The sequence below is a fragment of the Miniopterus schreibersii genome (assembly GCF_964146895.1).
Source record: "Miniopterus schreibersii genome assembly, chromosome: 6".
Lineage (NCBI taxonomy): Eukaryota > Metazoa > Chordata > Mammalia > Chiroptera > Miniopteridae > Miniopterus > Miniopterus schreibersii.
The window spans coordinates 20303636-20331469 of record NC_138107.1 but is presented as its reverse complement, the minus strand read 5'-3'; the positions used below and the strand labels follow the sequence as shown (position 1 = coordinate 20331469).

The following is a 27834-nucleotide window of genomic DNA, read 5'->3' as shown; positions in this document are numbered from 1 at the left end:
CAAAACCAGATGCTCTTGCATATTTAGGGTTTTAAAAAATAATCTAATGCTCATCTAGCATTTGGTTATTATAAAATGAAATCCAAGATGAAATTTGATCTCTGTTATTTGGTATTGTGGGTCATCTGGTTTTCACACAAAATACTTGGGTGGAGATGGAGAAGGGAGAGGAGTCATCTCATAGCACTTGTTTTCTTACATTTTATTGTAAGATTTTGGATTGCAAACATACAAAATAGAAAAGCACATAGAAACAAAAGTATCTCAAGACTTAGCGAAATGATTAATTTTTGTGTCACTGTTTTTGCAACTCTACTTGCAAATAAATATTCCTCTAATCTACTGGGGCTTTCATTGGCCATTACTTATGTTAGGTTTCTCGTTTTCAACCCCCTGTCATTTCATTTCCACTTTCTAGTTATCTGATTATCTTAGAATGTGAAAGACCCTTTATTATTTGTTTAAATCAAGATTAGACTGCTATCCCATGACAGAATTCACCAGAAATGTAATTGTCTCAGGTCTCTGATGAAAATCTAACTGGAGTGAACCCTACTGCAACCACTCATGTGGTATTTGATGGTGGAGTTTTCCTTGCACCCATATTTGGAGACATGTTGGTTACTGCCAACCAGCGCACTCAGGTGAGAGTAGATGGACCACCCACGATGCAAGTACTAGTTTTATGTCTATCTCAGTCCCTCCTTGATTTGTAATGTGGACCAATCCCAAGGATCAGTTTTCCAACCCATAGCACAGAGACAGTTATGGCTGTCCTCTTTCTAATTCCATAGAGTATGGAAAGTACTCTGAAAATGTAACTGCTTTGTAAGCACAACATCCTGTTATTATAATTACTGATGTTATTATTATGGTATAAAAAATAGAGAACCTCTGTAACTACATATGGTTTATACCTCCACACAGTGGTATTGAGAAGAAAATGAGCTAAGTCAACTCCTTTTCTCTTTAAAATGTCTTTTTCTCTTTCCCATCTGCCCATACTCCTGTTATAAGTCATCTGCTTTTTATTTGAGAAAAATTAAAATAAAAAACTATAAAGAATAATATAACCAACACCCAGGTACCTAAACTGAGGAATAATAATTGTCAACATGTTGATATATTTAATCTTTTTTTGTCTTTATGAATAAAATAAAATGTAGATAAAATCAAAGTGTTCTTTATCAACTATGCCTTCATGCCATCCCAAAACCCCTTTCTCATATAAACAAACCCTATTATAAATATAGTGTGTGCACTTGTAATCCATATTTCATATGTAGAGGGTCCACTGAGCACATCCTTTCACCTTCCTCATCTCCAAGTATTGTAGAGTTCTATTAGATTAACATTAGTTCCAGTACGAGGGAAAGACATGTACAAATTGACTCTTGAACAATGCAGGGGTTAGAGGCACTGACTTCCCCTAGTAAAAAGTCTCTGTGTAAGTTTTGACCCCCCAAAACCTTAACTACTAGTAGCCTGCTGTTGACTGGAAGCCTCCCTGATGACATAAACAGTGAATTAATACATATTTTGTATGTCATATGCATTATATACTGTATAAAATAAAGTAAGTTAGAGAAAAGAAAATATTGTTAAGAAAGCCACAAGGAAGAGAAAATACATTTATGATATATATAAAAATTAATCTGTGTAAAAGTGGACCCATGCAGTTCAAACTCATATTGTTCAAGGGCCACCTGTAGTCTCTTCTTGGGGCCCTACCATTCTAGGACAAAAAGACCCCAAGCCAGTGTCCAAATACTCTAATCTTCAGTTATATACCCAGATTGTGTTGGTGGAAGGAAGGTGCCTACTTCATTGGCATTTACCAGCAAAGAAAGGGCTTTTCACAGGAAATAGCTACCTAGTTGAAAATACAAAGTCCATGTGCACTTTGAATTCTATTAAATTTAGTTTTATATGACAGAGAGGATATTTATTCAAGAGTTAGCACGTTTAATTGTAGAAATGTGAGGGTTTAGCACTCTTGCCATCACTTTAAGTGTCTGACATATATTGAGCCAGTCATTACAATTTAGGGTTTATTACTGGGAAACAGAAGAAAAGAAAGTAAGTGAATCATTAACACATTTTAATTTGGACAAATTTTATAAGTACCTTATGAATACTCTTGAGTACACGAAATGCATACATTTGGGTTTAATCATTTTGCCTTTTTCCAGGTGGTTGTGCGAGTGAATGACATACTAGCTCATTGCGCAGGTTCCTGTTCTTTCCAGTACCTTGAAGGGTCGACTCCCCGGGTGCACTCTGTGTGGTATTCCCTTGGTAAGATTTGGGACTTGGTATTGAGGTGTCATGAACTTTAGGCTCAGAGTGATTTGCTAGAGGCCATGTACTTGGTGATTGGTGGATAGAAGGTGTCTCAGTTTATGGAGTGGATGTTTACTGATGCAACCGAAAGTGTATTTTTTGGCCAGTGTAACTGATATGGTTGTTATTGGACGTGGAGACAAGTGGATTTTTGATGACTTAAATGCTTTATTCTTTTTGTCCCCTGTTTTAAAATATTCTTTACTTTGATCTCCCCCTCCCCATTTTTACTGACTAGTCTTTTCTCATTACTCCTTTGAGACCATTTAAGATGGGGGCTGTGTGCTGCAGTGGTAAATGCCAACGTCCAATATTTGAGTCAGCACTCAACTCCTTGCATTTTATGTGGGGACGATGAGAGGAAACAACATCTGAGGTTAGAGAGAGTTCTCTTAAATGGAGTGATATCACCAAGAGATGATTCTGTTCTTTTAATTTATTTCCTTTTTTAAGATGGTGACACGGATCTACTGCTTTATATTGCTGGAACCAGTTTCTCAGGTGACTCCCAGGCCTTGCACGTTACAGTGAACAAAACAAGTTGCAAAGTTATTTTCTCAAACCAGACGAATGTGATCTGCCAGACAGACCTGCCACCTGTTGGAGTGCACCGGATCTCAATGGTGGTGAGACCCTCTGGTCGTGCCATCAGTGCCAGTGGAGGCGGCCTCTTCCTGAACGTGGAACCCAGACTGGACGCTGTGGAGCCCTCAAGAGCTGCAGATATTGGTAATCTGGGGAGGACCCCGCACTGCATCTGATCCTCTGAGAGTAGCATTCTTGCTGATGTGCAGGAATCTAGTCTTGCCTTGAAATAAATTGTGTACTGTTATGATTCACAGCTTTTTGTTTTCTGCCATCAGCATTTCTTCTAATGAGCAACAGACATTTGAGCCCTTAAATAAACTCACTTGCTACATAGTTTGGCTGATGGTATTGGGCATAATTGGGTCAGTCACTGAGTCACTGGGACAATTTAGTTCAGTGGAAACAACACTAGATTGGGTGTTAGGACATATGTGCCTAAGTTTCCGTGATGCCAAAGTCAGATGCGTGACCTTAGAAATGTCAGTTACTTTTAGGGCACTTAGTGTAACTAATAATGATGATGATAGGCATCCTTTCCCTTACTCAGTATCTCTTCTAGATAGTCACATACCCTAAATGCTTACAGCTGCCTGGAAGATGGAGATACAGTGGTACCTTGGTTTTCCAACATCTCCCTTGACGAACACTTTGGTTTACGAACGCTGTAAACCCGGGAGGAAATGCTTCAGTTTTCGAATAGGCCTTGGATGTCAAACATGCCATGTGGCTTCTGCTGAGGGCAAGATCCTGAGGTCCAGCTGTTGGCTGTGGATCCCTCGGTTTTCGAACGTTTCAGAACTCGAATGGGCTTCTAGAACGGAGCACATTCGAAAACCGATACATCACTGTATTCTACACATTGCTCAGACGAGATAATGGTGGTTCTGAGAGAACAAGGACTTGCCCCAGGCTTTCCAATGGAAGGAGGTGTATTTAGAATGCAAACTGGGGTTGTCAGATGCCAAGGCTCCTGCTGCTCTGCTGCCTTGCTGTCTTAGTTATACAATGGGCCTAATGGTGCTTAACTTACAGGCCTCCTAGTTTTGTATGAGATTAAAATGAGTCAACAGGTGGGAAAGTCCCTTGCAAAGGAAAAGCATTTGCGTGTGTGACATACAGATCTTGCCCACTAGAAGCCTTGCACCAATGGGTGTTCACAAATGTTTGTAAACTGACATACACTTGGGTATGTGGCTAGCATGCAAAGCCTACAAAGCCAACTACCATTGGAGTAGTGGAGTGTACAGAGGGCAGTGGGTCTTGTCAATGTCTGCCCCATGGATTGGACCTTAGTGCCATGGAACAAGGATTTCTTGGTGCTTTCTGAGGGACATAATCAATTAAAAACAATCCAGCCAGACTGCAAGAATCTTAGCAATACACATGCTTATATATGTATGATTTTTGGAGTATAAAACTCCTTTATTGCCTTGGATTTTTGTCATTGTTTATTTTGCTGGACAAAGACCTGTGGCTTAGAACATTTTTTGAAGCAGTATTTCCTGGCCACAAATGCATTTTTCCAAGGAACAGCTTGTCTCTGACTTGACTTTGCCTAGAAGAGTGAATAAAATAGAGGAAGCTTTCTCTTATTTCTCAGTGATTTAAGGAAAGAGCCAGAGGATATGTGGTGCTCACAGTGAAATATCATACTCCATATTAACTCAATAATTATTAGTTTGAGTTTAAGGCATGTAATAGTCTTCCCAGTAGACTTATAAGGGACTTTGGTCTTATGAAGTTACCTTTGCAATTCAAAGCACACAAACCTTCTTTAGCTGCCCCCAGTAGATTGCAAACAGGCAGACAGGTGACTCAGTCACCTTTGTTTCCTCTAGACAGAGTGCCTTGCCCAGGCTGGGTGCTCAACTGTTCTAGTTTTCCTGGGACTGAGGGCTTTCCCAGGATGTAAGACTTTCAGTTTTAACACCGAGTCATGGGAACTCTTAATGTTAAAACTTAGAAAGTCCCAGGCACAGAAATAAGTTGGTCCCTCATTCTATCACCCAATCAAGTCATGCTGTACCAACAATATGTAGTGGAGTGATTTGTCCGGGAGGATTGTTCATCATCTCTCTATATTTTAGCAAAAGATGAAAAACTTAGAGAAGGAATAATGTTGGATGGATGCAAATTAACTTTTAGTAAAGACTAAAGGAAAAGGGAAGGAGAGAGGGAGAGGCTCTACTTGCTACTATCCTTATTACTGGATTTAAACTTTCCCTTCGCTCTGCTACCTACTTACTATCAACCAACCTCAGTCACTCTCTCACTCACTCAACGCTAATGGAGACACCCCGTGTAAAGCCCTGTGCTGGGTGACGAAGACATTGCCACTCACAGTGTGGCTCTGGACTAGTAGCATCTGCATCAGTTGGGAGTTTGTTAGAAATGCAGAGTTTCCGGCTCCATCGCAGACCCCCTGATTAATCTGCATTTTAACAGGATCCTCAGGCCATTTTGACGAGTAGTACAGTTTAAGCAATGTTGCATTAGAGGATTTAAAAGAACCAGGCTGAGTCCTGCCAGCAAGGAATTTACAGAATAATCCAGTATGTAAGGAATACATATAATAACGTGATAAATAATATTCTAAATCACCACTTCCCCATATGCAGATGCACCCTCCAAAGGGTTTTAAAGGAAACTCTTGGCTTTGGAGTACATATTTCCTTCTCACCATTTCTTGCTGAGATAGAGTTGCCTTCTCTTTAGTTATAGGACCTTGTGAGGCACTGGGACTTTCAAATGAAAATGGCACAATGTCACTACCTCTGCAACTTTTAATTATTAACATCAGAAGGCCATTGGCACTGGAGGGTTGACGTGGATGGCACTGGAGAAGGGAGACAGAGATGAGGTGAAGGAATGAGTCCTGGGGAAATCTTGGAGAAGAGAGTTCTAGGTGGAGGGAACATCAAATGGTAAAGTCTTGAGTCAGAATGAGCTTGGCTTGTTCCAAGAACACCAGAGAGGTCACAAATGGCCATTTGTATATCTTCTTTGGAAAAATGCCTATCCAAATCCTTTGCCCATTTAAAAAATTGGGTTACTTGTCCTTTTATTGTTGAGTTGTAAGAGGTCTTTAGATAGTCTGAATGAGTCAGATATATGATTTGCAAATATTTTCTCCCGCCTGTGGGTAGACTTTTTATTTTCTTGATAGTAGTCTTTGAAGCTCAAAAGTTTTAAATTTTAATCAAGTCCAGTTTCTGTATTATTGCTGTTGTTGCTTGTGCTTTGGCATCATAGCTAAGGAATAATTCCCTATTCCCAAGTCACTAAAATCTGTGCATCTTTTTTTCCAAAGAGTTTTGCAGTTTTAGCTGTTGCATTTAGATATCTGATTAATCTTGAGTCAACTTTTGCATATGGTGGAGGCAGGGGTCTGATTAGTTTTCTAGGGCTGCTTATCCAGATCCCACAAACTGGATGGCTTAAACAACAGAACTTCAGTGTCCTATTGTTCTGGAGGCTAGAAGTTATGGATCAAGCCATCAGCAGAGTTGATTCCTTCTGGACCAAGCAGTTTCATGCCTATCCCCTAGCTTCTGGTGGTTCACTGGCAATCTTTGACACTCCTTGGCTATAGACGCATCACCTGACCTCTGGCTTCATCTTTATATGGTGTTCTTGCTGTGTCTTTTCTGTGCTCCAAATTTCCCTTATAATAAGATACCAGTCATATTGAGTTAGGGGCCCACTCTACTCAAGTATGACTTTATTTTATATTAACTAATTACATCTGTTATGAACCTATTCCCAAACAAGGTCACATTCTGAGGTACCGGCAGGTAGGACTTCAACATATGATTTGTAGGGGACACAATTGAATCCAAAACAGGGTCCAACTTCATTCCTTTGTATATGGATGTACAGTTCTTCTATTTTTGCATATGTTTGAAAATAGTAGTGTAACTTCTTAGAAGTGGAATTTCTACTTCAAGAGCTAATATACATTTAATATTTTGAAAATACCAAAATATTCTCTTTAGAGGTTGTATAATTTATTCTCTATGCAGCAATGTATTTACATCTTATTAACACAGCATGTTACCAAACTTTTTGATATTTGCCAGTCTTATAGAAGAAAAATAGTATTTAATTGTACCTTTACTTTGCATTTATTCTGTAGAGAGAAATTGTATACCTTTTCATGTATTTAAGAGGCATTGTATTTACTTCTCAGTGAACTATTTACCCCCTTGACTCACTTTTCCCCCCAGTTTGGTTATTGTCCTTTTTTATTTTATTTTAAAGAGCTTTTTCTATATTAAGGAATTAGACCTTATATGTTTATCTTTGTCTCTTTGTTTACTATTTTTGTAATTCATAAATATTTTAACTTTTTATGCAGTAAATTTATCAACATTTTATGGCTTCAGGGTTTTAAAAATACTTAGAGGGAGCTTTCCTTCTCTAAAATTATGTAAAAATAAAAATCCTGCCATGTTTTATTCTAGTTTTTTAATGTTTTATTTTTATGGTTAAATATTTCATCATTTTGGGATTTATTTTGGTAAGGGTTGGAGGTAGGAATTCAGATTTAATTTTTTCAATGCTATTCACTTACTTCATTTACTAAATAAATAATCTATTTTCTCTTATGTAAAATGCCATATTTATAATTTTCTATAGTCTTATTACTTCTCTGGGTTTATCTTTAAGAATTTTTTTTTAATGTCTTTGTTGATTTCAGAGAGAGGAAGGGAGAGGGAGAGAGATAGAAACATCATTGATGTAAGAGTCATTATCAGCTGCCTCCTGCACGCTCCCTACTGAGGACTGAGTCTGAAACCTGGGCATGTGCCCTGACCAGGAATCGGACCTCAATACTCAACCACTGAGCCACCCCGGCCAGGCTTCTCTGGGTTTATTTTGAACTTCTTATTCTGTTCCATTGATTTTTCATGCTTTATTATTGCATTTTAATTATAGTTTTAAAATAAGGTATTTTGATGTCTGACAGAAGACTTCTTTACTCTTAATTTTAAAATTTTGTATTCTGGTTATTGTTGTTTATTTTTTATTGAATTTTAAAATCAGCTTGTCTAATTGAAATGGAAAATCCTGTTTGTAACTATTGGAATTGCATTGATGCTTCAATTTAATTTAGAAAGATCTGCATCCATTCTGATGATCACTCTTTCTATCCATTTATTTTAGTTTTATTATTTAAGTTTTAATCTATCTGTTATGCTCCTCAGGAGCATTTCAACACTTTCTTCAACTTTCTTCATTATCTTGAAATTTTCTTGTCAAGATTGTTTCCAAATATTCTATCTTTTATGTTATTTTAAATTATTTTTTTCTTCAATTTTATTCTCTAACTTTGAAGTCTATTGTAGTCTTGGGCAGACTCGTTAGGGCAAGTTTATATATTTAACGTCAGGGTGTTATTTCACAAAGTCACATTCTCCTAAAAGGTTTTCTTCAGGTTGTATGTTTCCCTTTCTCACACTGACATGCTTGGAGAAGATAACCTTACTTCTGCACCCACTTCCTACTCCCAAGGGGTGCATGTCCTTATCTGGTGGCCTCACTGCCACTCTTGTATCCCCTTCCGGGTTACAAGCATCTGGCAGACCAGCATCATTGCCCTCATCAATAATAAGTGGTATTTCTGTTTACCAGTTAGATCAAGGGCTGCTCTTCCAAATGGGAACGTATGCCATGATATAGGCGTGATTGGTGCCATGCGTCCTCTCACCCACCTCTGCAGTGGGGGGACAGGGGTTTCTGTGGTTGCCCTGAAGTCATAAGGAAAGAAATCTTGATGGCAGTGGGTTATGATGTCAGCGACATCTACACCATCATGGAGACTAGAACCTAGTATTTGTAGTATCAAATCACAAAAGCTGGAAGGGCTGTTTTTTAAAGATGAGGGAAGTGAGAACCAGTGAATGCAGGGGCAATGCTACAAGTGATCTGCTTTAGGTGGCAGAGCAACCTGTGGCCCTGATGCCCCCTTATGCTTGATATTTCCAGAAACAAATACGTTTTATAGGATTGGCAGAAACAATATTTAAAAATCTAGGGCAGAAAGGGTTTTTCAGAGACCATCTACTTTATTTCTCTGACTTATGGCAGTGTTGTATGTCTATGTTTTATTTGTAAATAACTCCAGAGAAGTAACATCAATACTTCTCTCTGCCCTCTAGTCACCATTGCTACTTCTCTCTATATAGGTTATGTATTTAACTTCACTCTTTTTCTGCAGTTAGAGCATGCCTTGTATTTTGAATAAGGAGCTTCATATTTTAATTTCATTTTATCTCTCTTGTGAATAATTTTGTCTGCCTGTATGGCTGTCTATCCCACCTGAAAATGCTGTTTTTGTTATAGGAGGGCTCTGGGCCACCATCCGAGGCTCTGGTTTGGAAGATGTTAGCTTGGTGTTATTTGGATCGCAGTCTTGTGCCATCAATGTCACCGCAAGCAATTCACGAAGAATTCAGTGCCAAGTTCCAGCCAGAGTAAGTGGAAACCTTTGGCATCTCCTTTTCTCTGTGTGGGTGACCTTTTCATCATGAGAGAATGCTTATGTTGTTTATATTGCCTGTTCTGCTATGAAGTGGGAAGCTGACTCCCCCAGTGGGGCTTGTAATTAACATCATCAAATTTTCTTTAAAAGAAGACAAAGAAGGAAGTCCCATGCTCAGTGAGTATTAGTGCCATGTGATAAATAAGTTTATCTGGTGAACATTCTAGGTGTTGGTTTGTAAACCTTACATATCTTGTAATCTCACCACTCTCTTAAGTAAACAACAAATAACTTAGTTTTCTCCAGCAAGTTTGTTTTCTGGAATGGATGTGAATGGTGAAACTTAGACTCTTCTAGCCTATTTTGTTCCTATAAGACATCTTCTTAGTTATTTCCTGCTGTTTCCTTTTCCCCTTAAAAGCAAATTCCTTAGCTGTCCTCTTTTATTTTTCTTCAGTTAATACTCTCTCATAACCTACCAAGACATCTGAGTCCAGGTCCTTCCCTGGTGCTGTTAGTGAGGGTCACGCTCACAGCTGAGACTGAGTTTTCTATTCAGAGTTGACATCAGTGTCATCAACATTCCTAGCACATCCATGACCCCAAAAGATGACTGTGTACTGAACAAATAAAGACCTCTGGAAGAGAGGGTTCAGAATAATCTTTGATCTGTGGTCCCACATTTTTATCTTATCCTATTACTCAAATATTATGAAATGTTAGCTTTTATATATAAACTGCTTGCAATTTCAATACATGGTTGTATTATAATTTGTTTAATAGTTCCTTATTAACGGACATTAAGATAATTTCCAAGATTTCCTATTTCAAACAACAGAGCTTTCATCATTCCATTAACTATAGTTTTGGTCATATTTACTTTTCTCAAGATATGTAGTATCCAGTTGTCTGAAATTCCTTTTTAATTTATACTCTTACTATCACTGTACAAGTGTCTGATTTCTGGTGTTTGGCCAACACTGGTATTATCACTTTAATATATATTTACATTTTAATGGCTAAATTTTGTACTGTTTGGATTTCTTTCACAAAAGAGAATAAACACTAAAAAAAACCTTTTTAATTTTGATCAAAGTAATACATGCAAAGTTTAAAAGGAGAATAGTAAAGCAATCATGCTCTCCTACCCCTCCCTGCTTCAAGTCCCCCCTTCCTGAAACAACCACTTTTAATTCTTTTGAATATAGTTATAATACCAGTATTTTTTAAATCAATAAACTATGCTTACATTATTATAACTATTTAAATGATGCTGTTAGAATCAGAAAAAAATATATATTTTAGTTGATTTTTTAGAGTTTTTTTAAAACATGCCTTCTTTATAATAAAAATTCTCTATTTTAAGAAAAAAATTCTGTCATATCAGTTGCTCTTTTTCCTTGAAGCTCTCTCTTTTCTGCTTTGATTGAACTTGATGTTGTTTAGATTTATTCTACAGATTTTATCCTAGCACTTTCCTGGATTGCTCTCTTGTGTAGTCATTTCTTGGAGTACGTATCTTTCTCTTTATTGGCTATTGTTTATTCTATGAAGCCATAGACATAAGAAACATCCCAAGAAAGAACATATCAGAGGGAAGTTTTCTGAGTACTTATATGTCTGAAAGTATTCTCACACTTGATGGATAGTTTAGCTAGGTATGGATGTTTACTTGAAATTGCCATTTTTCTTGCAGAACAAATTGGTGTGTTAATTGAAGATAATTCTTATTTACTTCTTAATTAGTTGGATGCTGCACTTGCCTATTATAAACATTTGCTACTGTATGCATGTGTGTGAGAGACCTGAAAGTAGCAAATATACTCTTTAAGAACAATTTTCATGAAATTAACCTTTTAAATTAATTCTACATGGACTTCTCTCAAGTCAATCTTATTTACAGAGGTTCAATTTTAAAAATTGATTTTTCAGGGGAAAGATGGACCCATTGTGAATGTGACTGTGATCAGAGGGGACCATTCTGCAGTTCTTTCTATGGCATTTACGTATGTCTCTTCTTTAAATCCAGTGATCATGTCTCTGAGCAGAAACAGAAGTAGCATAGCAGGTAAAATGCATGATATGGAAGAATCTTTTATTTTTAGATCTTTAATCCAACAAAAAGGAAAACAATGGCTTATACATTTTATTGAGCTTTATTTAGTGTTATATTTGGGATGAAAGTTATTTTTCAGAAACTCAGGAGACTGGTATTCTCATTTTAGTCATCACTGAATAAATCTCCTTATATCTATTTTCACTCTGTAAAATTGTGACTATTTCCATCATGATAATGACAAGGGAAGTTAAAGGTAACAATTCAACAAATATTTATTGAGCACCTACTATGTGTCAATAGCACAGACATATAGTAGACTTTAATTATTATCACTAATTTACACAATTATTAGTCCCCATTTATAGGTAAGGAAACTAAGGAACAAAAGAAGAAGTAACGTGTCTAAGATGTTACCTTCAGTAAGTAACAGAGCTAGGATTTGAACCAAGCTATCTGGTTGCAGAGTCTAAGCAGTTATCCACTTATATAGCTTACTATAAAATACTGTTTTGGGCCTCATATTCTATTATAGCAGTTATTTGATATGATTAGAGAATAGGGTGTTCTGATTAGCCAAGAATTCTTGTTCCTTGAGACATACTGGGTATAAAAAGAATGAATTCTTTAGCACACAACAATGATAAGCAATTTAATCTTTCTAGGATAATTCAGATGATAGGATGGAAATATAATAATTTATCATCATGTCAGACCATATAGATTTGGAAAAGTACCGGGTAACACACCTTTCTGATTAATTAAATGCCAGATAACAGAGGGTTTATGGCAGCCATATCTGTTTATTATAAAAGACCATCCAATATACCCCCCCCCCCGCAAAAAAAATAAAGTCTGAAATCAATTTTCTGGGACTATTTTCATTTACCATTGCTCAAGAGTACATAAATAAAGGGAAGTGTCCTTTAGCTCTCAATATTATTCAGCTCAGATAGTGCAGAAGAAGAATTTGCTGCCTCAGGCCACCAGAGTGCGTAAAATTCCTTAGTGGTATAGATTCTTCCCAAGGAGGTCGAAAAGGGAGGAGGGAGCTTTGTGTTCCATTCAGATTTCAGTGATTTGGGCTTTTAATAAAATTTTCTACCTATAATAAAAAGAATAAATACATTGCATCAGTGCCTCACAGGCATCTAGGATTAGCTTGACAATTGACCAGGAACCCAGGGAGTTCATGTTATTGATATATACAACATGATGCATTATTTGCAGAATTTACACTTGCATTTAAATCTTTCTACAGGCAGAATAAAGAACATGTTATAAAACCCACAAAGAGTGGTAACCTATGGGGAAAGTCTCTTTGAAGGTTGGAGTGTGGCATATCTCCATCCAGGAGATGATTATGTTGATGGTGACTTTGAAGCCAAGATGTAATCAAAGAAAGAGAAGAGGAAGGGTGGGAAGGAGGGGCAGATACTTTGATGTACAGGACCATTAGAGTGGTTTTTTAATCAGTCAACTCTAGATATGAATGAATCCCAGCTCAGCCACAGCTTGGGCAAGATATTTAACTTCCTTTACCTTTAGTTCCTTTAACTGTTAGGTGGGAATAGTTCTCTCAAGAGAGAGAAGAGTGGAGATGAAGAACGTAAAAGTACCTACTCAATAAGTGCTGTGTTGAAGTGAATGCCATCATCCCGCCAGATACTGTATTATATTAATGAGCCAAAGATGGCCTGTACCTATTGCCCTATGTTGTTTACCCTTTCACAGCAGGCTGGGAGCCATTAGCTCAAGCCTGCCAATGCCAAACTCAAATTTTCATACATCTAATTATTTTCAATATAGTCCCCCAAAGTATATTTTTAGCCTTTTAGAGCCTGCATGCTTTGCATACCCTGTAAAACTGCACACAACCTCTGCTAGACATAGATATGATAAACCTAGGGGCTTTAAAGAACTCCAAGCCACTGATGCCCTTAGCAGCCCTCTGACCAAAGACTACCTACTGCACTGCTGAGTGGCATCATGTAGATTCATAAGCTCCTCTCTAATGCCCGTCTCCACCAGGACTTTCCTTGCTTTCCTGCCCTTCTGGGTGGTGGTCACTTATTGTTGACTCTGAGATTTCTGCATCTATGTGAACCTGACAAAGCACCACCCACATAAAGCTCATTTTTAAAATTTTTTTGTGTGTGCTCTGCCACCATGTGGTCATGTCTGTTTTCTTTCCCAACCCTGAAATTCCTTGAACTCACTATGTGGAGGCTTCAGACTTCACAGTAAAAGCAAGGTTGGGAGGACCTGAAGAAGGAAAGAGAATATAGATGAAGCTAATCGAGGGCTTTTGAATGCTCGTCTGCACAAGAGGCTTTCCTGGGATGCTTAACTTAATCCTTACAACAAATCGCATGGACTGTGCTCTGTTACTGTCTCACTGAAGAAACATCCAAGGCTTCGAGAGCCCAGAGTGAGGCACACAGGCAGTTAAATGGCAGAACAAGGCTTTAAATGTCAATTCGGTCATCTCAACAACCCACAAGCCCTCCTCTTTGACATTTCTCTTTCAGGCAGCCTCTTCTCCTCATCTAGTTGGCTATGGTGTCCTACAGATGCCAGCCCTGTAGCAGTTCTCAAACATTAGCAACTAAAGGAGCTTTAGCTTAAGCTGTGTCTCTATGGACACACCGAGATGCAGGAAAGGCATATTTATTTATTTCCCCTCTTGCCATTGCATACTTGATTTCTAGCTCTTAAGACTCCAGTTGTCTGCAGAGTGGATTTCCCCTCCCCTGTCTCTTCAATTGATCTTATAAATTGGAATGATAGCTTTAATCATATTCTTTCTTTGTGTAGAAAACTTTGGAGGCCTCTACTGCCCGCTGAATTAAGTAGAGACCTCTCAGGATTGGGTTTCTTGGTCTTTAGCCATAGAACCACCATCAGCTCAGCCTACTCTAATAGAGTCCCTAACTGCATGTACGTGTATCTGGTCTTCCAGAAAGTCACCCACATCTCGTTCCTTCTCTCAAACCCACTGGATGATGAAATGAGAAAGTGCTACAAACACTTTGGGTAAAACTGTAAAGTTTTCAGAATTGAATTGTCAACCCCTTCTTGTTTATATTGGCCTCTTGGGGTTTAGCTTTCAGGTTGAATTTCAAGCACCATCTTGCCCATAAGGCCTTTCTTGATATTTTGAACATTGCTCTGACTTGAACGACCCACTGCATAATTGCCACCTCTCTTATGGTAGGTTTTATAACTGAAGCTATTTTGGCACCTATTTTCCCACTTTTGAGGTCTTTTTGAGGGCAGGGTCTATTTGCAACTTATTTTTATGCCCTTTATGACATATTACTCTTGGAGTTCAGTACTATTTGAGGTAAAAGGAATTGAATTAGAGTGTCTATAGTATACAGAGCATTTTAGTAGAGTTGCTAATTAAATTAAAAATGTATCTAAGTGTAAGAGAAGACTTGGCTCAGGCCTTGACATTTCCATTAATTAGCTATGAAACCTTGGCTGCCGAACCTTAGTTTCCTCAAAAGCTAAATGCCAGTCCTACTAATGGCTCCATAGATCTCATCAGGATAGTGTAAGGACCAAAGTGCTCTGTAAACTGTAAGTACTATACTCACATACAGCATTATTATGGGGTCCAGTGCACACTGAAGATACAGCTTTAGACTTCTATCAGTAGAAAAATGGAAGTTAAAAAAAAGGACATGGGGTGCTATTTGCTGGTTATGAAGGTCATCAGCCCTCCAAACTACTTCTCAATTTGCCTCTTCATGAAGATAGATTAGTTTGCTTCTTGAGTACAATTGTCCTCACAAATTTACTTTTTATGCTCATGAGGTTACAGGCTCTAGCTCTATTAAAAGAATTGTTAGAAGTTCCATGAAAAAAATTAGGTTGGCATTAAAACTCTTAATTGCAGTACTATGCACAGGGATGACCATGTATTTAATAATAAAAGACAGTTTTAGAATTGGAGAGGTGGTTGAGGACACAAACCCACAGCACAGAGGCTACGGAATGCTTTTCCACACAGGAGGTGAGAGCCTTTTCATTGGGATGGTGCTGCTGGTGGACTACACAGACTTGGACGTGGAAGTCCACATCCAGGATTCCCTGGCTCGGGTTCATGAGAAGACTGCCCAGGGCCTGGAGGTGGTGCTGCCCCCGCTGCCTGCTGGCCTCCACAGAATCTCCGTCTCCATCAACGGGGTCAGCATTCGCTCACAAGGGTGAGGTGGACATTTGCCATTAATTTTAGGTCTCTTTGATGGTCTAGTGATTCAGTTGAATTCTAGTTTTGAGTTAGGACTTTAATTTTTCTTCTTCGAAGTTAGGGAATAAACACATGGTAATCATAAAATGTGAACAAATCTTAGAAACCCTACAGGAGAGTTTGCTCTCAAGACTGATCCAGAGGAAATTTTTGGCTTATTAGTTGGGGAACAGAGAACTTTCTGGAATTAAGACATCATGGTGCTTGAGTGGGGTGGGCATCTATATGCGAAGAGGGAAGACTCTCAGCTTTAATAAGAGTATGTATTTAAATAAGACCTTTAATAAGATTGTGTCTTGGGCTTTGAATAAATGGCTTATAATTATTATACAAGCAATATTCATATCCTCTTTGCCCTGAAGTCCCTCTGCCCAGTATTTCTCTAGAAGTTCTGTCTCCTCATTCCAGAAAGTTAGCTAAACTACATGGGATTATTGCCACCACATGGTACTGGCCCAGGAAAATGTCCCACCCAAAATCGTTTCCCAACCATTTCTTTTCTTCACAGTTAGGCAATTATTCACACTTTGCTCTCCATAACTGCTCTCTTCTCTCCAAAATACATATATCTCTTCTGTCCTACTCCTTTTTTCCTAAGTCTTCTTCCAAGTCTCTCAGTTATTTCATAGGAATCTCCCCGTTTTCTTCTGTAGGGTCGATCTTCACATCCAGTACATCACAGAAGTTCTGAGCATTGAGCCTTGCTGTGGGTCCCTTCTGGGTGAGTGGCTGTGACGAGACTGATGTCATCTATCCCGCATGTATAACTCACTGCATACTCAGAGTTTGTTCCTGGATTCATTGACCAGTCAGATCAGAAATGGGCAACAGGGAGAGGAGTTTTCCCTGTGCTCCAGGAACCGAAGGCTGTGAAAACTCAGTAAGCTCAGGAAATGAAAGAATTTTTATGAAAAGGAGATGTGCCTGGTTTTCTTTTTCTGATAGAAAGTGGATGAAACATCTCAAGGGTAGCACACCTTGAGTGGATATTAGAAAAATAAGGGAAGTGCTTCCTGCGTTTTCCTTTTAGATCCTGCACATTGTAAGGAGAGAAATGAGGTTCTGTGTCTTCACTTTTCTCTATGGAAGCGGGTGAAAGACCCCGAAGTGGGCAGAAACACAAATGCCAATGTGTGAGATATGAGGACAAGGCAAATAGAGAAATCTAGAAAAGTATTCAGAAAACAATTGAAAGCTTTATGCGTGTATGTGAATAATCATTGTGATAGTGTATGAAATAACACAGTATCCTTTTTGAGTGTAGTAAAATCCTTTGAAAAGCTGCTTGGCTCCACCACGGAGTTGGTAATGATATGGGGTATGTCGCTCCAACCCCTGTCCTGAAGATGGTTTGATTGTCCCTCAGCTGGAGTGCAAGGCAAAGTCTATGGATGTAGCAGTAAATTCACAAGCATGTGTCAGTGGCTCTTGGTATGTCATATATACATATACACACATGACTACATATACACACATGGCTACATAATATGTGGAATATTGAAATATAATATAGAATAATGTAGAAGGTAAGTAGAAGACGAACAGGTTTTTCATTAGTGTGTTAGTTAAATACATAGAACAATATACATATACTTCACATAATAACATATAGAATAATATGAAAAATATGTCAGATAATATGTGAGATGATAAAGCTACGGAATTTGATCTTTCATTAATATATAAATTGTATGTATGTTTATGTAAAATATACATATACTCTCTCTACCTAATAATATATATAATAATATAGACTTACATGTCAGAGGAGATAGAAGATAACAAGAACACTTTAAGAAATTTGATTCTTTTAGTAGTGTATAAGTTGATGGAAGTGTTGGCTCCTAGAATCTGTCAGTATATTGTAAATTCTGTCTCAAATATTAGAACATTCTTCCTAGATAACAATTTATATTGTTTTACTGTGTGTGAATTTCAGCCCATCTGGCTCCTGTGGAAAGGATCACAAATTTAACATTGATGGGGTGTGGTGATATAATCCAGGTTTCACCAACATTTCCCCACCCTCCACTTAATTGCTCTGGGGCTTATCTGGGTGTTGTGGGCTCCTAGTTCTGACTATTGGCATTAATGCTTTGTTTTCGGTACTCATGCTTTAGGTGGGACCATTCTCAGCATCTCAGGAGCAGGATTCAGCAGGGACCCAGCTTTAATTTGGGTGCTTGTGGGCAATCAATCCTGTGACATTGTGAAGTTAACAGAGACAAACGTGTGGTGTGAGACCTCACCCGCCCCCCTGCTGCCTGAGGCAGACGTCCTCCTTGTCCCAGCCCCCGTGGAGGTCTGGGCTGGCAACATGTCCTTCACCCTGGGACCTTCACCAAGGCTGGTGGGGAAGGGTTTTACCTTCATTTATGAAGTGGCAGCAACACCAGTGGTCACTGCCTTGCGAGGAGAATTCACGAACAACAGCCTGAGACTTTATGTGGAAGGACATAACCTCTCCAACTCAGTGATTCTTCTGGGGGACCTGAACTGCGATCTTGAGACACAGTCTTTGGGGAGCAACATGAGCCTGTCTGGGTGCTCCTTTCCTCTCCACAGCTTGGAGGCGGGTGTCTATCCACTTCATGTACGCCACAAGCAGATGGGCTTTGCGAACATGTCTGCGGTACCCCAGGAATTTGTGGTGACACCTCGGATAATGTCCATCTTCCCGGCCAATGGGTCTGCCTGTGGTGGGATAATACTCACGGTGAAGGGGTTGGCTCTCAACTCCAGGAGGAAATTGGTTCAGGTTGATCTTTCCGGTCCTTTTACCTGTGCAATTTTGAGCCTGGGGGACCAGACAATCCTCTGCCAGGTTAACCTGGTGGGTGACTCAGTGCCTGGTGCTTCCTTCAGCCTGAACGTCACAGTCCTGGTCAATGGGCTACCCAGTGAGTGCCAGGGTAATTGCACTCTTTTCTTGAGGGAGGAGACAACTCCTGTCATGGACGCCTTGACCACTAGCATCAATGGGTCTCTAACTTCAGTGCTGATTAGAGGTCAGAGGTTAGGCACCACAGCGGATGAGCCAACGGTGTACTTGGATGGTCACCTTCCTTGCGTTGTAACTTTCTTCAATGCAAGCCACGTGGCATGCTGGATAAGTGACTTGACCCCCGGACTCCACTACCTATCAGTTTTTCACTCAAGAAATGGGTATGCCTGTTCCGTTAACATTTCCAGACACTTCTCCATTTTGCCTCAGGTGTTTCATTATTTCCCCCAAAATTTCAGCATGCATGGAGGAGGCCTCTTGACCATAGAGGGCATAGCCCTGAGAGGGCAGAACAGCTCATTGGTCTACATTGGCCAGCGGGCCTGCCTGACGGTGAACGTCAGTGCCAAGCTCGTCCAGTGCATTGTTCCTGCGGGGAATGGCTCTGCTGTCCTGGACATAGAGGTAGATGGACATTCATACCATATGGGAGTCATTGGTTATAGTGACACCTTCACCCCAGAATTGCTCTCTGTTTCTCACATTGGTGATGTCTTAGCCTTTGTGGTGGCCCAGATCTCAGGAGCTGAGAACGTTGACATTTTTATCGGGATGTCACCCTGTGTGGGTGTCTCTGGCAACCGCACGGTTCTCCAGTGTGTGGTCCCAGTCCTTCCTGCTGGGGAGTACCAAGTCAGAGGTTATGACCACACACGAGGGTGGGCCTCATCCATCCTGGTGTTCACGTCGAGCGTTACTATTACGGCAGTGACTGAGAACTTCGGTAAGCCAAGCAAATAAGACAGAGTGTTTTCTATATGTAAATGGTTAATCACTGCTCTCACTACTCTAAGAGGCAGCAGATAACATCAATCTGAACGACAGACAAGCAAGAAGCCTGATTGGCTTCTTACAGTCCCAGTCTCCTCCTAATGTTCCATGTATGAGGCTTTATTTTTCATCAAAGAAATTGTGCATATTCTCTAAGCATGTGACTGTATTTTAATTGGATACTTTTGCATGATTGAATTTGTGTTTTAAATTAAATAATACCATTTATAAGAGCTCATAATTTGATCATTTAAGTAGAACATAAATGCCTTCACCTATTTTTATACCCATGTGTCAATTTGAATTATTTTAAACTTACTAAATGTGATTAATTTTTATCATTTTATAATATTTTACAGATGAATTCATACTCCACTAATAATAGACCAACTTACTATGATTGCATTGGTTGAACTTTTTCTCCTTTTAGATAGAATGAAGTTTGCCTTGCCTTTTCTTCCAACGTGGTTTTAGTTTCTGTGTACCTAAAGCCTTACTGTTCTTGAGATAGCTCGATTTCAACTGGGATGCAGAAAGTATAGAGGAAATTGTGGGAGCTGAATCTTAGACTGATGAAGTACTAGCTAAGCCTTTTCTTAGAACAAATTTGTCCACTTTAGCTGGTTGGGACTCTATGGGGATTGGGATTCTGATCCCTAGTACGCCAGTGAGTTAGCTGGGTTACTTTGTAAACCTCAGCTTCCTTATTTGATAAAGGGGTTTGGGCTGGATGCTCCCTAGTTCCCCTTTCTACTCTCTAAGATTCCATGATTTTTATGGCGAAAAGGCAGAGGTATGAAATGCATGCTAAGCAAAGTGTTGTTCTTGAGTTCTTTAGGTGGCTGTGTAAATGCAACCTAGACTTGCTATGAAGGTGGTAGAAACTGGAACTCTATCTCAGTGTGGACTAGAGGTTGCATATGTCTGAGGGTCCTGGGGACATTTAGCTTTATTCAGATTGAAGCAAAACGTGTCTGTTAGGAACATACTTTTACCCATCAGAGATAGACACTCTCATGCAATGCTGATAGGACTGTAAACTCGTACAACATTATTTTGGAGAGAAATATGGAGTATCCATCAAAACTAAAAATTTACCTTTCCTTTGACCTAGAGATTGCATTTCTAAGACTTTGCAACAATTTTATTCAAATAAGTATACTGTTCATTGCAGCACCATAAATTATAGCAAGCGGGGATATATAATAGAAGTATCAATCAATAGGAAAATTGCTAAATAAATTATGGCATAACCATACAATGAAATTCTAAATAGCTATTAGTGTGATGAGTTAGGTCTATAGCTATAGACTTGGAAAAATGTCTATGCTATACCTTTAAGAAAACAAGTTGTGTAAGAATATATTTAGGAAGATCCTTTGTATAAAAAATATGTATGCTTAGAAAATTCTGGAAAGATTTGTAAGAAACTTCATACATGGTGACCTCTGGGGAGGGAGATAGGTGATTAGGAAAAATTTTACTTTCATTTTATACTTTTTTTGCATAAAAATTTAAGAACTACAAATAACCATTACTTTTCTATATAAAAATTATTGCACTTTTATAGGTTGTTGAATAGAGCTGTGTGCATTCTAGAGGGTGGCGTAGAAAGAATGGTGGGCAGCAAGAATGCATGAATTTGAATTTTGAGTTAAGTAAAGAGAGATTTGCCTCTCTGATGGTGCATTTGTGACTTTGTTTTGAAGGCTGCCTGGGTGGACGGCTTGTTCATGTGTTCGGAGCAGGATTTTCTCCAGGGAACATCTCAGCTGCTGTGTGTGGTGCCCCCTGCCAAGTCCTGGCTAATGCTACAGTGTCTGCCTTCAGCTGCTTGGTTCTCCCTCTGGATGGTCAGTAAAAATGGCATATGTTTTTAAAAGAGTATATATGAGAATGAGATTCTTTGGTTAGCTCCGTTTTTGTGACTAGTGCTATGCAGACCCTTCATTTTTCTGTGTTCCTGGGGAAAGAATTTCTCTACTCCCCATCTAAAGTGATAGTCAGAGTCAAGGACCTTGTATTAAAATGATTCGTAATAGCTTTTGTCATATTACTGGCAACAAAAGTTGATCACCTATGTTCTCGGTTGCAGTCATACGATGATGGGGAAAGTCATCCTGAGTTCTAAATAATGGTTTCAATGCAGCTTTAGGCATCATGGAGAAAACAATCTCTTGGTCTCTGTGTGGGGTGGGGCTGTTGAAAACATCTGCTTACTCCAGGTACCCGTGAAGGGATTAGATCACCAAGGCAACTATCTCTTGCATATTTGCCTAATGGCTCAGTGCTTGAATTCTTATAGGCAAAAGAGCCAACATTAACGTCTTGTTCTGCCAGGTCCAGGTAATTACTTGGGCCCTTACTCAGTAATACTCCGTGCTCTCTCACCACTTTAAGCTTCTTGGAAAGGAAAGTGCAAAGCTTTGATAGTCCCATGACAGAGCTTCACAACACAGGGTATTTATCCACTGAGTTTCAGAAAAAAAGCCAAAGGGAAGAAATTGCCATTGTCACTCCAGGAGCCTCTTAGCCAGGTGATTACCTTGTTTGCATAATCATAGATATTGTACCTGTGCACTTAAAGATCACTTGCACACACGCTCTCTGTATAGTGCTTTAAGTTGTCTTCCTAACCCGTCTGCAGCTTGAACGGGGGTGGAAGATTTACAAAGCATCACGTCATCTGAGCTTGGGCAAAAATTCCATGATGGATAATACTATTGTGATGGTGGTTTGCATTGGATTGTCTTAGACAACAAAGAGGAGGAAGAGTGAGAGCATGAAAAGAAGGGAAACAATTCTTGTTTAAAGTACTAGAAACTGAGTTTTCTATTATCACCATGTATAAGTCGAACGTTGTGATTGTGGAAGAGAGACCTATTCCACTTAAAATTCTACAATAGGAAACCCAATAAATTTAATTTAATTCCACAGTAGGAAACTTAAGATACAGGAAAAGATTTAAGTTGAGACGTTGCCTGTTTCATTTTTCATTCTGCTTCCTGTGCATAGGGCAGCACTGGTACAGTGTGCAAAATCAAGGCTTGCTAAAGGAAACCATGGAAACGGAAAAACAAGGCTTCACATTTCTAGGTTTTAATATTTAATACTGCTACAGTTTTGTTTAAAAAGCCTTTCAGATATACACTTCTTAAATTAATTAACTTTTTAAAGCTTATTGGTATTCTTTCAAGACATTTGATTTCAGCTAGAAGTCCAAGATAAAAACCACTGAGGTTACAGGGTCAGGTAAATTGAAGCATTAGACGTTTATAACTCCTAGGAGAGAAATAATATAAATGATTTTACTTTAAAAGATTTGATTAAGTTTTAGAAAAGGACTTCTCAAAATTCTGTGATTTTTAAGAGGAAAATGAATTGGAAGCTGTAACTCTTATCATTGTCACTAGGTGTCACCAAACACTCATTGATTGTGTAAGAGCGACTCATTTAGGAAAATGGATAAGTTGATTTTCCCCCTCTTTCATTTAAAAAAAAGAAAAGAAAAAAAAGTCCTTTTAAAAAGACTTAAAAAAATATATATGTATCCTTATTGATTCAGAGAGAGGAAGGGAGAGGGAGAGAGAGAGAGTTGAAGCATCAGTGATCAATGGAGCCCGCATCCGGGGCATGTGCCCTGGCTGGGTATGGGACCGAGATCTCCTGGATCCTAGGTCGATGCTCAACTGCTGAGCCATGTCCGCCGGGCTAAAAAGACTCTTAATTATAGTATCCAAAGGTGGAGAGGAATTGGTAAAAACTCCATTGGTTTCTTACTTATGATCCAGGATGGTATTTGGGGATTCTATCAACTCCCTGAAACTAAATAAAAAATTTTGAGTATATGATTGTGTGTGTTTTTTCCTACAAAATAGGTCTATAATGGACATCAAATGGTCAAAGGGAGTGTGTCTCACAAATTATTAGAAACTACTAATAATTTATCTACTTTCAGATAAGATTGCATGTTATTGATCAATTTATATTTGTCATATAGATTTGTTATATTTTAAGATATTTTTTTAAGAGGACAATTTCATAAGCAGTAACCCTTATAAGTATTTCCCAATTGCCATTCTCAGAGAAATTCATTCTCTTGCCTAACTAATACTTCTCCCAACTCTATTTTTTTTCAACCCTAATCAGCTGGCAGCCCGTCAGAAAGCTGAATAATCTCAGTCCTTCTAATGTAATGGTTCTCAATGATACTGTTGAGAATTACTGAGAATATAATATTATTGTTATTATTTTTGCTAGAGCAGTAACAGCAACATCACTTGGGAATTTGTTAGAAATGCAAATTCATGGGACCTACTAGATTGGAAACATTCCAACAAGTAAATATTTTGGTATTTCATAATATTTGGTATTCTGAGCCCCCTTTGAATTCTGAATTCTTTCCTAATACGAAGCCCCAAACTAGGTAGCTCCTCTGTGTAAGCAAGTTCTGACCATATTGGGCAGCATCATAAGATGCCTGCATATAATCTGGTCTCATATTTGTTTTTAAAATTACACTGCTGCTTTGCTGGTTTATAATCTCTCTGTTACTATTATTCCAAGGTGTTTTTTTTCTTTCTTTCTAACATAACTGTGCACAGCTGGAATTTCCTCATCTTATATTTATATAATTCCTTTTTTTCTTCTGTGGTTTACTGCCTTACTATTTTCCTTTAGTCTTTTTGTTTATTTCTCTTAACTTCTCTAATTTGCTAAGGTCACTTTGAATTCTGACCTTTGCTTTGAGTTTTATTTCTTAGTTTGACTTCGCATGATGAAGAAAGCGATGTTTCCCATTCCGGGATGCAGATGATGGCTTAGAACCCAACTTTCCTAATTATTGTTTTGCTTATGCCGATACCACAGTACAAATGTGTTTTCTTTTCATCAGGGGATCAGGGGGCGTTAAAGGTGCAGCTCTAAAAAGGTTCTTTTTCATTTTTTCCCCTGCTTTTGGTATTATCTCTATCTTTCTCCCAAACTGTGCTTCTAACATAAAGAGGATTTTATTTTTCTCAGGTGATGGGTTGCTAAAACATCTTGTCAGATAGAACTAGTATTTTGTATTTATAAAATCAGCAAGATCTTTGATCTTTGGATTTTTTTTCACTTACACCTTGAATTATACCACATGATTTTTTCATGGAAACAAACTTTTCCACGAGGCAGGAAAAGCTAAAGTGATTATGGTCACACAGGTATTTAGTGGCAGAACCTTGAGTGAAATCCATGGATTCTGATCCCAGCTCTGGGTACTTTTCATAATCTACCCTGTCAATTTGCATCCACCTAATCACCCATAATGAGTTCATTATTTTATAGGTGTTGAGCCTGTTTTATTTGCCCGAGGGCTTCCTAACTGGAAGTTCTCATGTTTCGTCTACCCATAGGAGTCTTGCTTGTCAACCATTTTAATGGCCATGATTCATTCAGGACACGTTCACAGAGAACCTGCTATGTGGCAGATGCTTTGAAATGTAACAGCAACAATAATAATATGTGTATGTGATTAAGTGCAAACCCTCTCACATGGACTTATCTCATTTATCCCTATTGCATGCAGCAGTGTGAGGGAGGCAGGGCTCAGGTTCAAGCCCACAGTTCTTAATAACATTTGTCATGTACCTGTGTGGACAGGCTAGCTGCAGAGATAGAAAGCTAGGGAAAATATTTTTTATTTCTTTTTTATTTTATTCAGACTTTCAGACAGAGCTGCTCCAAAACCATCTCACATAGAGATTTATCTTCCTGTTAAATGTTGTTGCCAGTCTGCCTTGTTTTTACCATGTGTCGCATAACCCAGGAACGGCCTGTGTCAAAGGGCTCCAAATAATTGCTTTTCTTCTTTACAAAAGGTAATAGTCATAATTATATGAAAATCAAGAACTTCTTTTAATCAAGAGATCCCTTAGAATGAAAATTTTAGCTATAAACCTGGAGAAGGTATCAGTAACCATATAACCTCCATAGGTTTAGTACCCAGGATATATAAAGAACATAAATCAATAAGAGAAGATAAACATTTCAATAGAAAAAAGGGCAAAGGGCAGAAATAGGAATTTCATAGAAGAGAAAACATGTTATTACTAAACACATAAAAAGTTATTTGATCAATTAATGATGAAAATGCAATTTAAGGCTGCAATGAGGTACACTCACTGGACTGGCCAAAATAAGAGTCTGATAATGCCAAGTGCTGACAATTATGTGGAGTAATGGGAACTCAAAAATATAGCTGGTAGAAACGTAACATGACACAACCACTTTGGAAACAATATGGCTCTGTCTTGTAAAGCTGAACTTGTACCTACCCTATAAACAAGCAGTTTTAAGGCATTTGCTCCAGAGAAAATTTTGTATGTGTTGGTAGTAGCAAAAACTAGGAAATACCCAAAAGTCTACTGGTAAGAGGAAAGAAAAATATATTGTTATATGTTCACACAGGACAGTATTGAACAGCAGTGAAGATGTGCGGACAACATTTGCATGTGAAAATATAAATAAATCTTGGAAGTATAATACTGAGTGAAAAAAATCAGGTCCCGGACTATTATGTCCTATAATCTATTTTATAAACTTCAAAAACAACTAAAACTCAACAATATTTTGTTTAGGAATAAAAAGCCATGTGAGAACTGTTTTTAAAATGCAAGGGGTTGTTTCTGAGAATGAGGGGAAGGGCTTGGACTTGGGGAGGAGCATCCAGATTCGAGCCTCACGACTCTTTCAGACTTTGTGTTGGCTGGGAGAGTTACATAAAGTTTTCTTGTTATGATGGTTCATACTTTACAAAAGACGTTACTGATATTCTTCTGTATTTACTATATACACATAATACATTTTTTAGGAAAACAAACTGATTGTTTTCCTGCTAGTTAAAGGACGACACATGAACTTCATTGATGTAACAATGTGAGGCCTTCAGGTCTTTCCCTGGCTGTTACCTAACCTAATGGTGACCATTTCTTGCAGGGTCCTTGGCTTCCCTGTGTGACCTGAAGCACGAGGAGGAGAGCTGTGCTGCGGCCAGCTGCACCTATGTGCGCTGTGATTTGACTGTCACTGTGGGGACAGAAAGACTGCCCGGATCATGGCCTTACCTTTACATTTGTGAAGAAAGTCCCCAATGCCTCTTTGCACCAGGTTGCTGGACAGAGTCAGTCTTTCCATCGTTCTCAGGCCTCTTCATCAGGTAACCCTGTGCCCTCCCTCCCTGACCTTCCCCACGGATGCAAGGCCGATGGGCTGATGGAGGCATCAGGAGGCTGGGTGGATGTGGCCCCTCCACTCTTGTTGGGGGAACTGTTCCATTGTGGATTCCAGCCAGGCTGCATATCAAAGCATCTTCTGTCTTTTCAAGTGTTCAAGGGAACATCTGAAAAATCTGCCCAGTAAACAGCCTGCTTTGTTCTTGCTTAGATTTTAATATTTATCTTCCGATCCAAAGCAACATCTGGTGAATGCCAATGGGGAAAAAGATTAGACATTATGAAAAACAGAAGGCTCTTTTCCCCTTTCCTTTTTCTTTTCTTTCCAAACAGATTCACAAATATGAAAAAATGTCATAGAGAAATCCAGCAGATTGTACAATATTTATTCAAAAGCAAGGGGGATACACAGGCTGAATTACTGTAGATCTAGGATTTGGAAGCCATAGTTTATTAGGATGTTTTGAACTTAACAAACAAACAAATAAACACATACCACAACTTACCAGGTAAACATTCTTTAAAGAAATGTAATAAAAAAGTGTGACCATGTTGGTAACTCTGGACGGCCTTAATTTCCACAGGTAGTTCCTTTCCTGTGCAGTGTGATGTTTCATTGCTGAGCGTGGCCCTGCATCTTTCTCGACTTCTTATCTGGATGGAGTGCTTACATCTAATTAGTTAATGAAGGCCTATTTTCCCATTAAAAAAAGTAAAAATAAACAAGACCAGTTACCCAGAATGAGAGAGATGACCGGTTCTTTTTATGGCAGTCCGACTTTTCCATGTCCTGAGACTGTCTGTGTTTTAGTATGAATTTGCCACCGGAGGTTTGTGGTTAGTCAAGGAGTTGGCTGGTTGCTTTTTAGAAGGGCTTGAAGAACTCTGGTCACATAGGAAATGGGGTCCTGGAGGCTATACTCAGGTGCGACTGGATTTTAGAGCTCACTGCTGCTTGGCACCAACATGGACATGTCACCGTCCCTGGCTCCACAGAATTGGTGGACTTGACTTAGATCCCTTTGGAGTTATTCTATGTCTTTCCTCCACCCTAGCAGGTGGATAATGCTACTGAACCTCAGACCCCATTAAAAGTTATGCCCTTATCTATGAATATCG

The 27834-nt window shown here is 38.8% G+C and overlaps 1 protein-coding gene across 1 annotated transcript in view; it reads left to right on the top strand.

Moving 5' to 3' along the window:
- Positions 1-27834, top strand: part of PKHD1 (PKHD1 ciliary IPT domain containing fibrocystin/polyductin) — a 386375-nt gene that overhangs the window by 42719 nt on the left and 315822 nt on the right. Inside the window, exons 25-34 of the mRNA XM_081141333.1 lie at positions 522-644; positions 2193-2298; positions 2797-3072; positions 9277-9407; positions 11348-11483; positions 15490-15685; positions 16383-16450; positions 17850-19457; positions 21214-21357; positions 26480-26699. Coding sequence (XP_080997459.1) covers positions 522-644; positions 2193-2298; positions 2797-3072; positions 9277-9407; positions 11348-11483; positions 15490-15685; positions 16383-16450; positions 17850-19457; positions 21214-21357; positions 26480-26699 — 3008 coding nt within the window. The remainder of the gene's footprint in view (positions 1-521; positions 645-2192; positions 2299-2796; positions 3073-9276; positions 9408-11347; positions 11484-15489; positions 15686-16382; positions 16451-17849; positions 19458-21213; positions 21358-26479; positions 26700-27834) is intronic.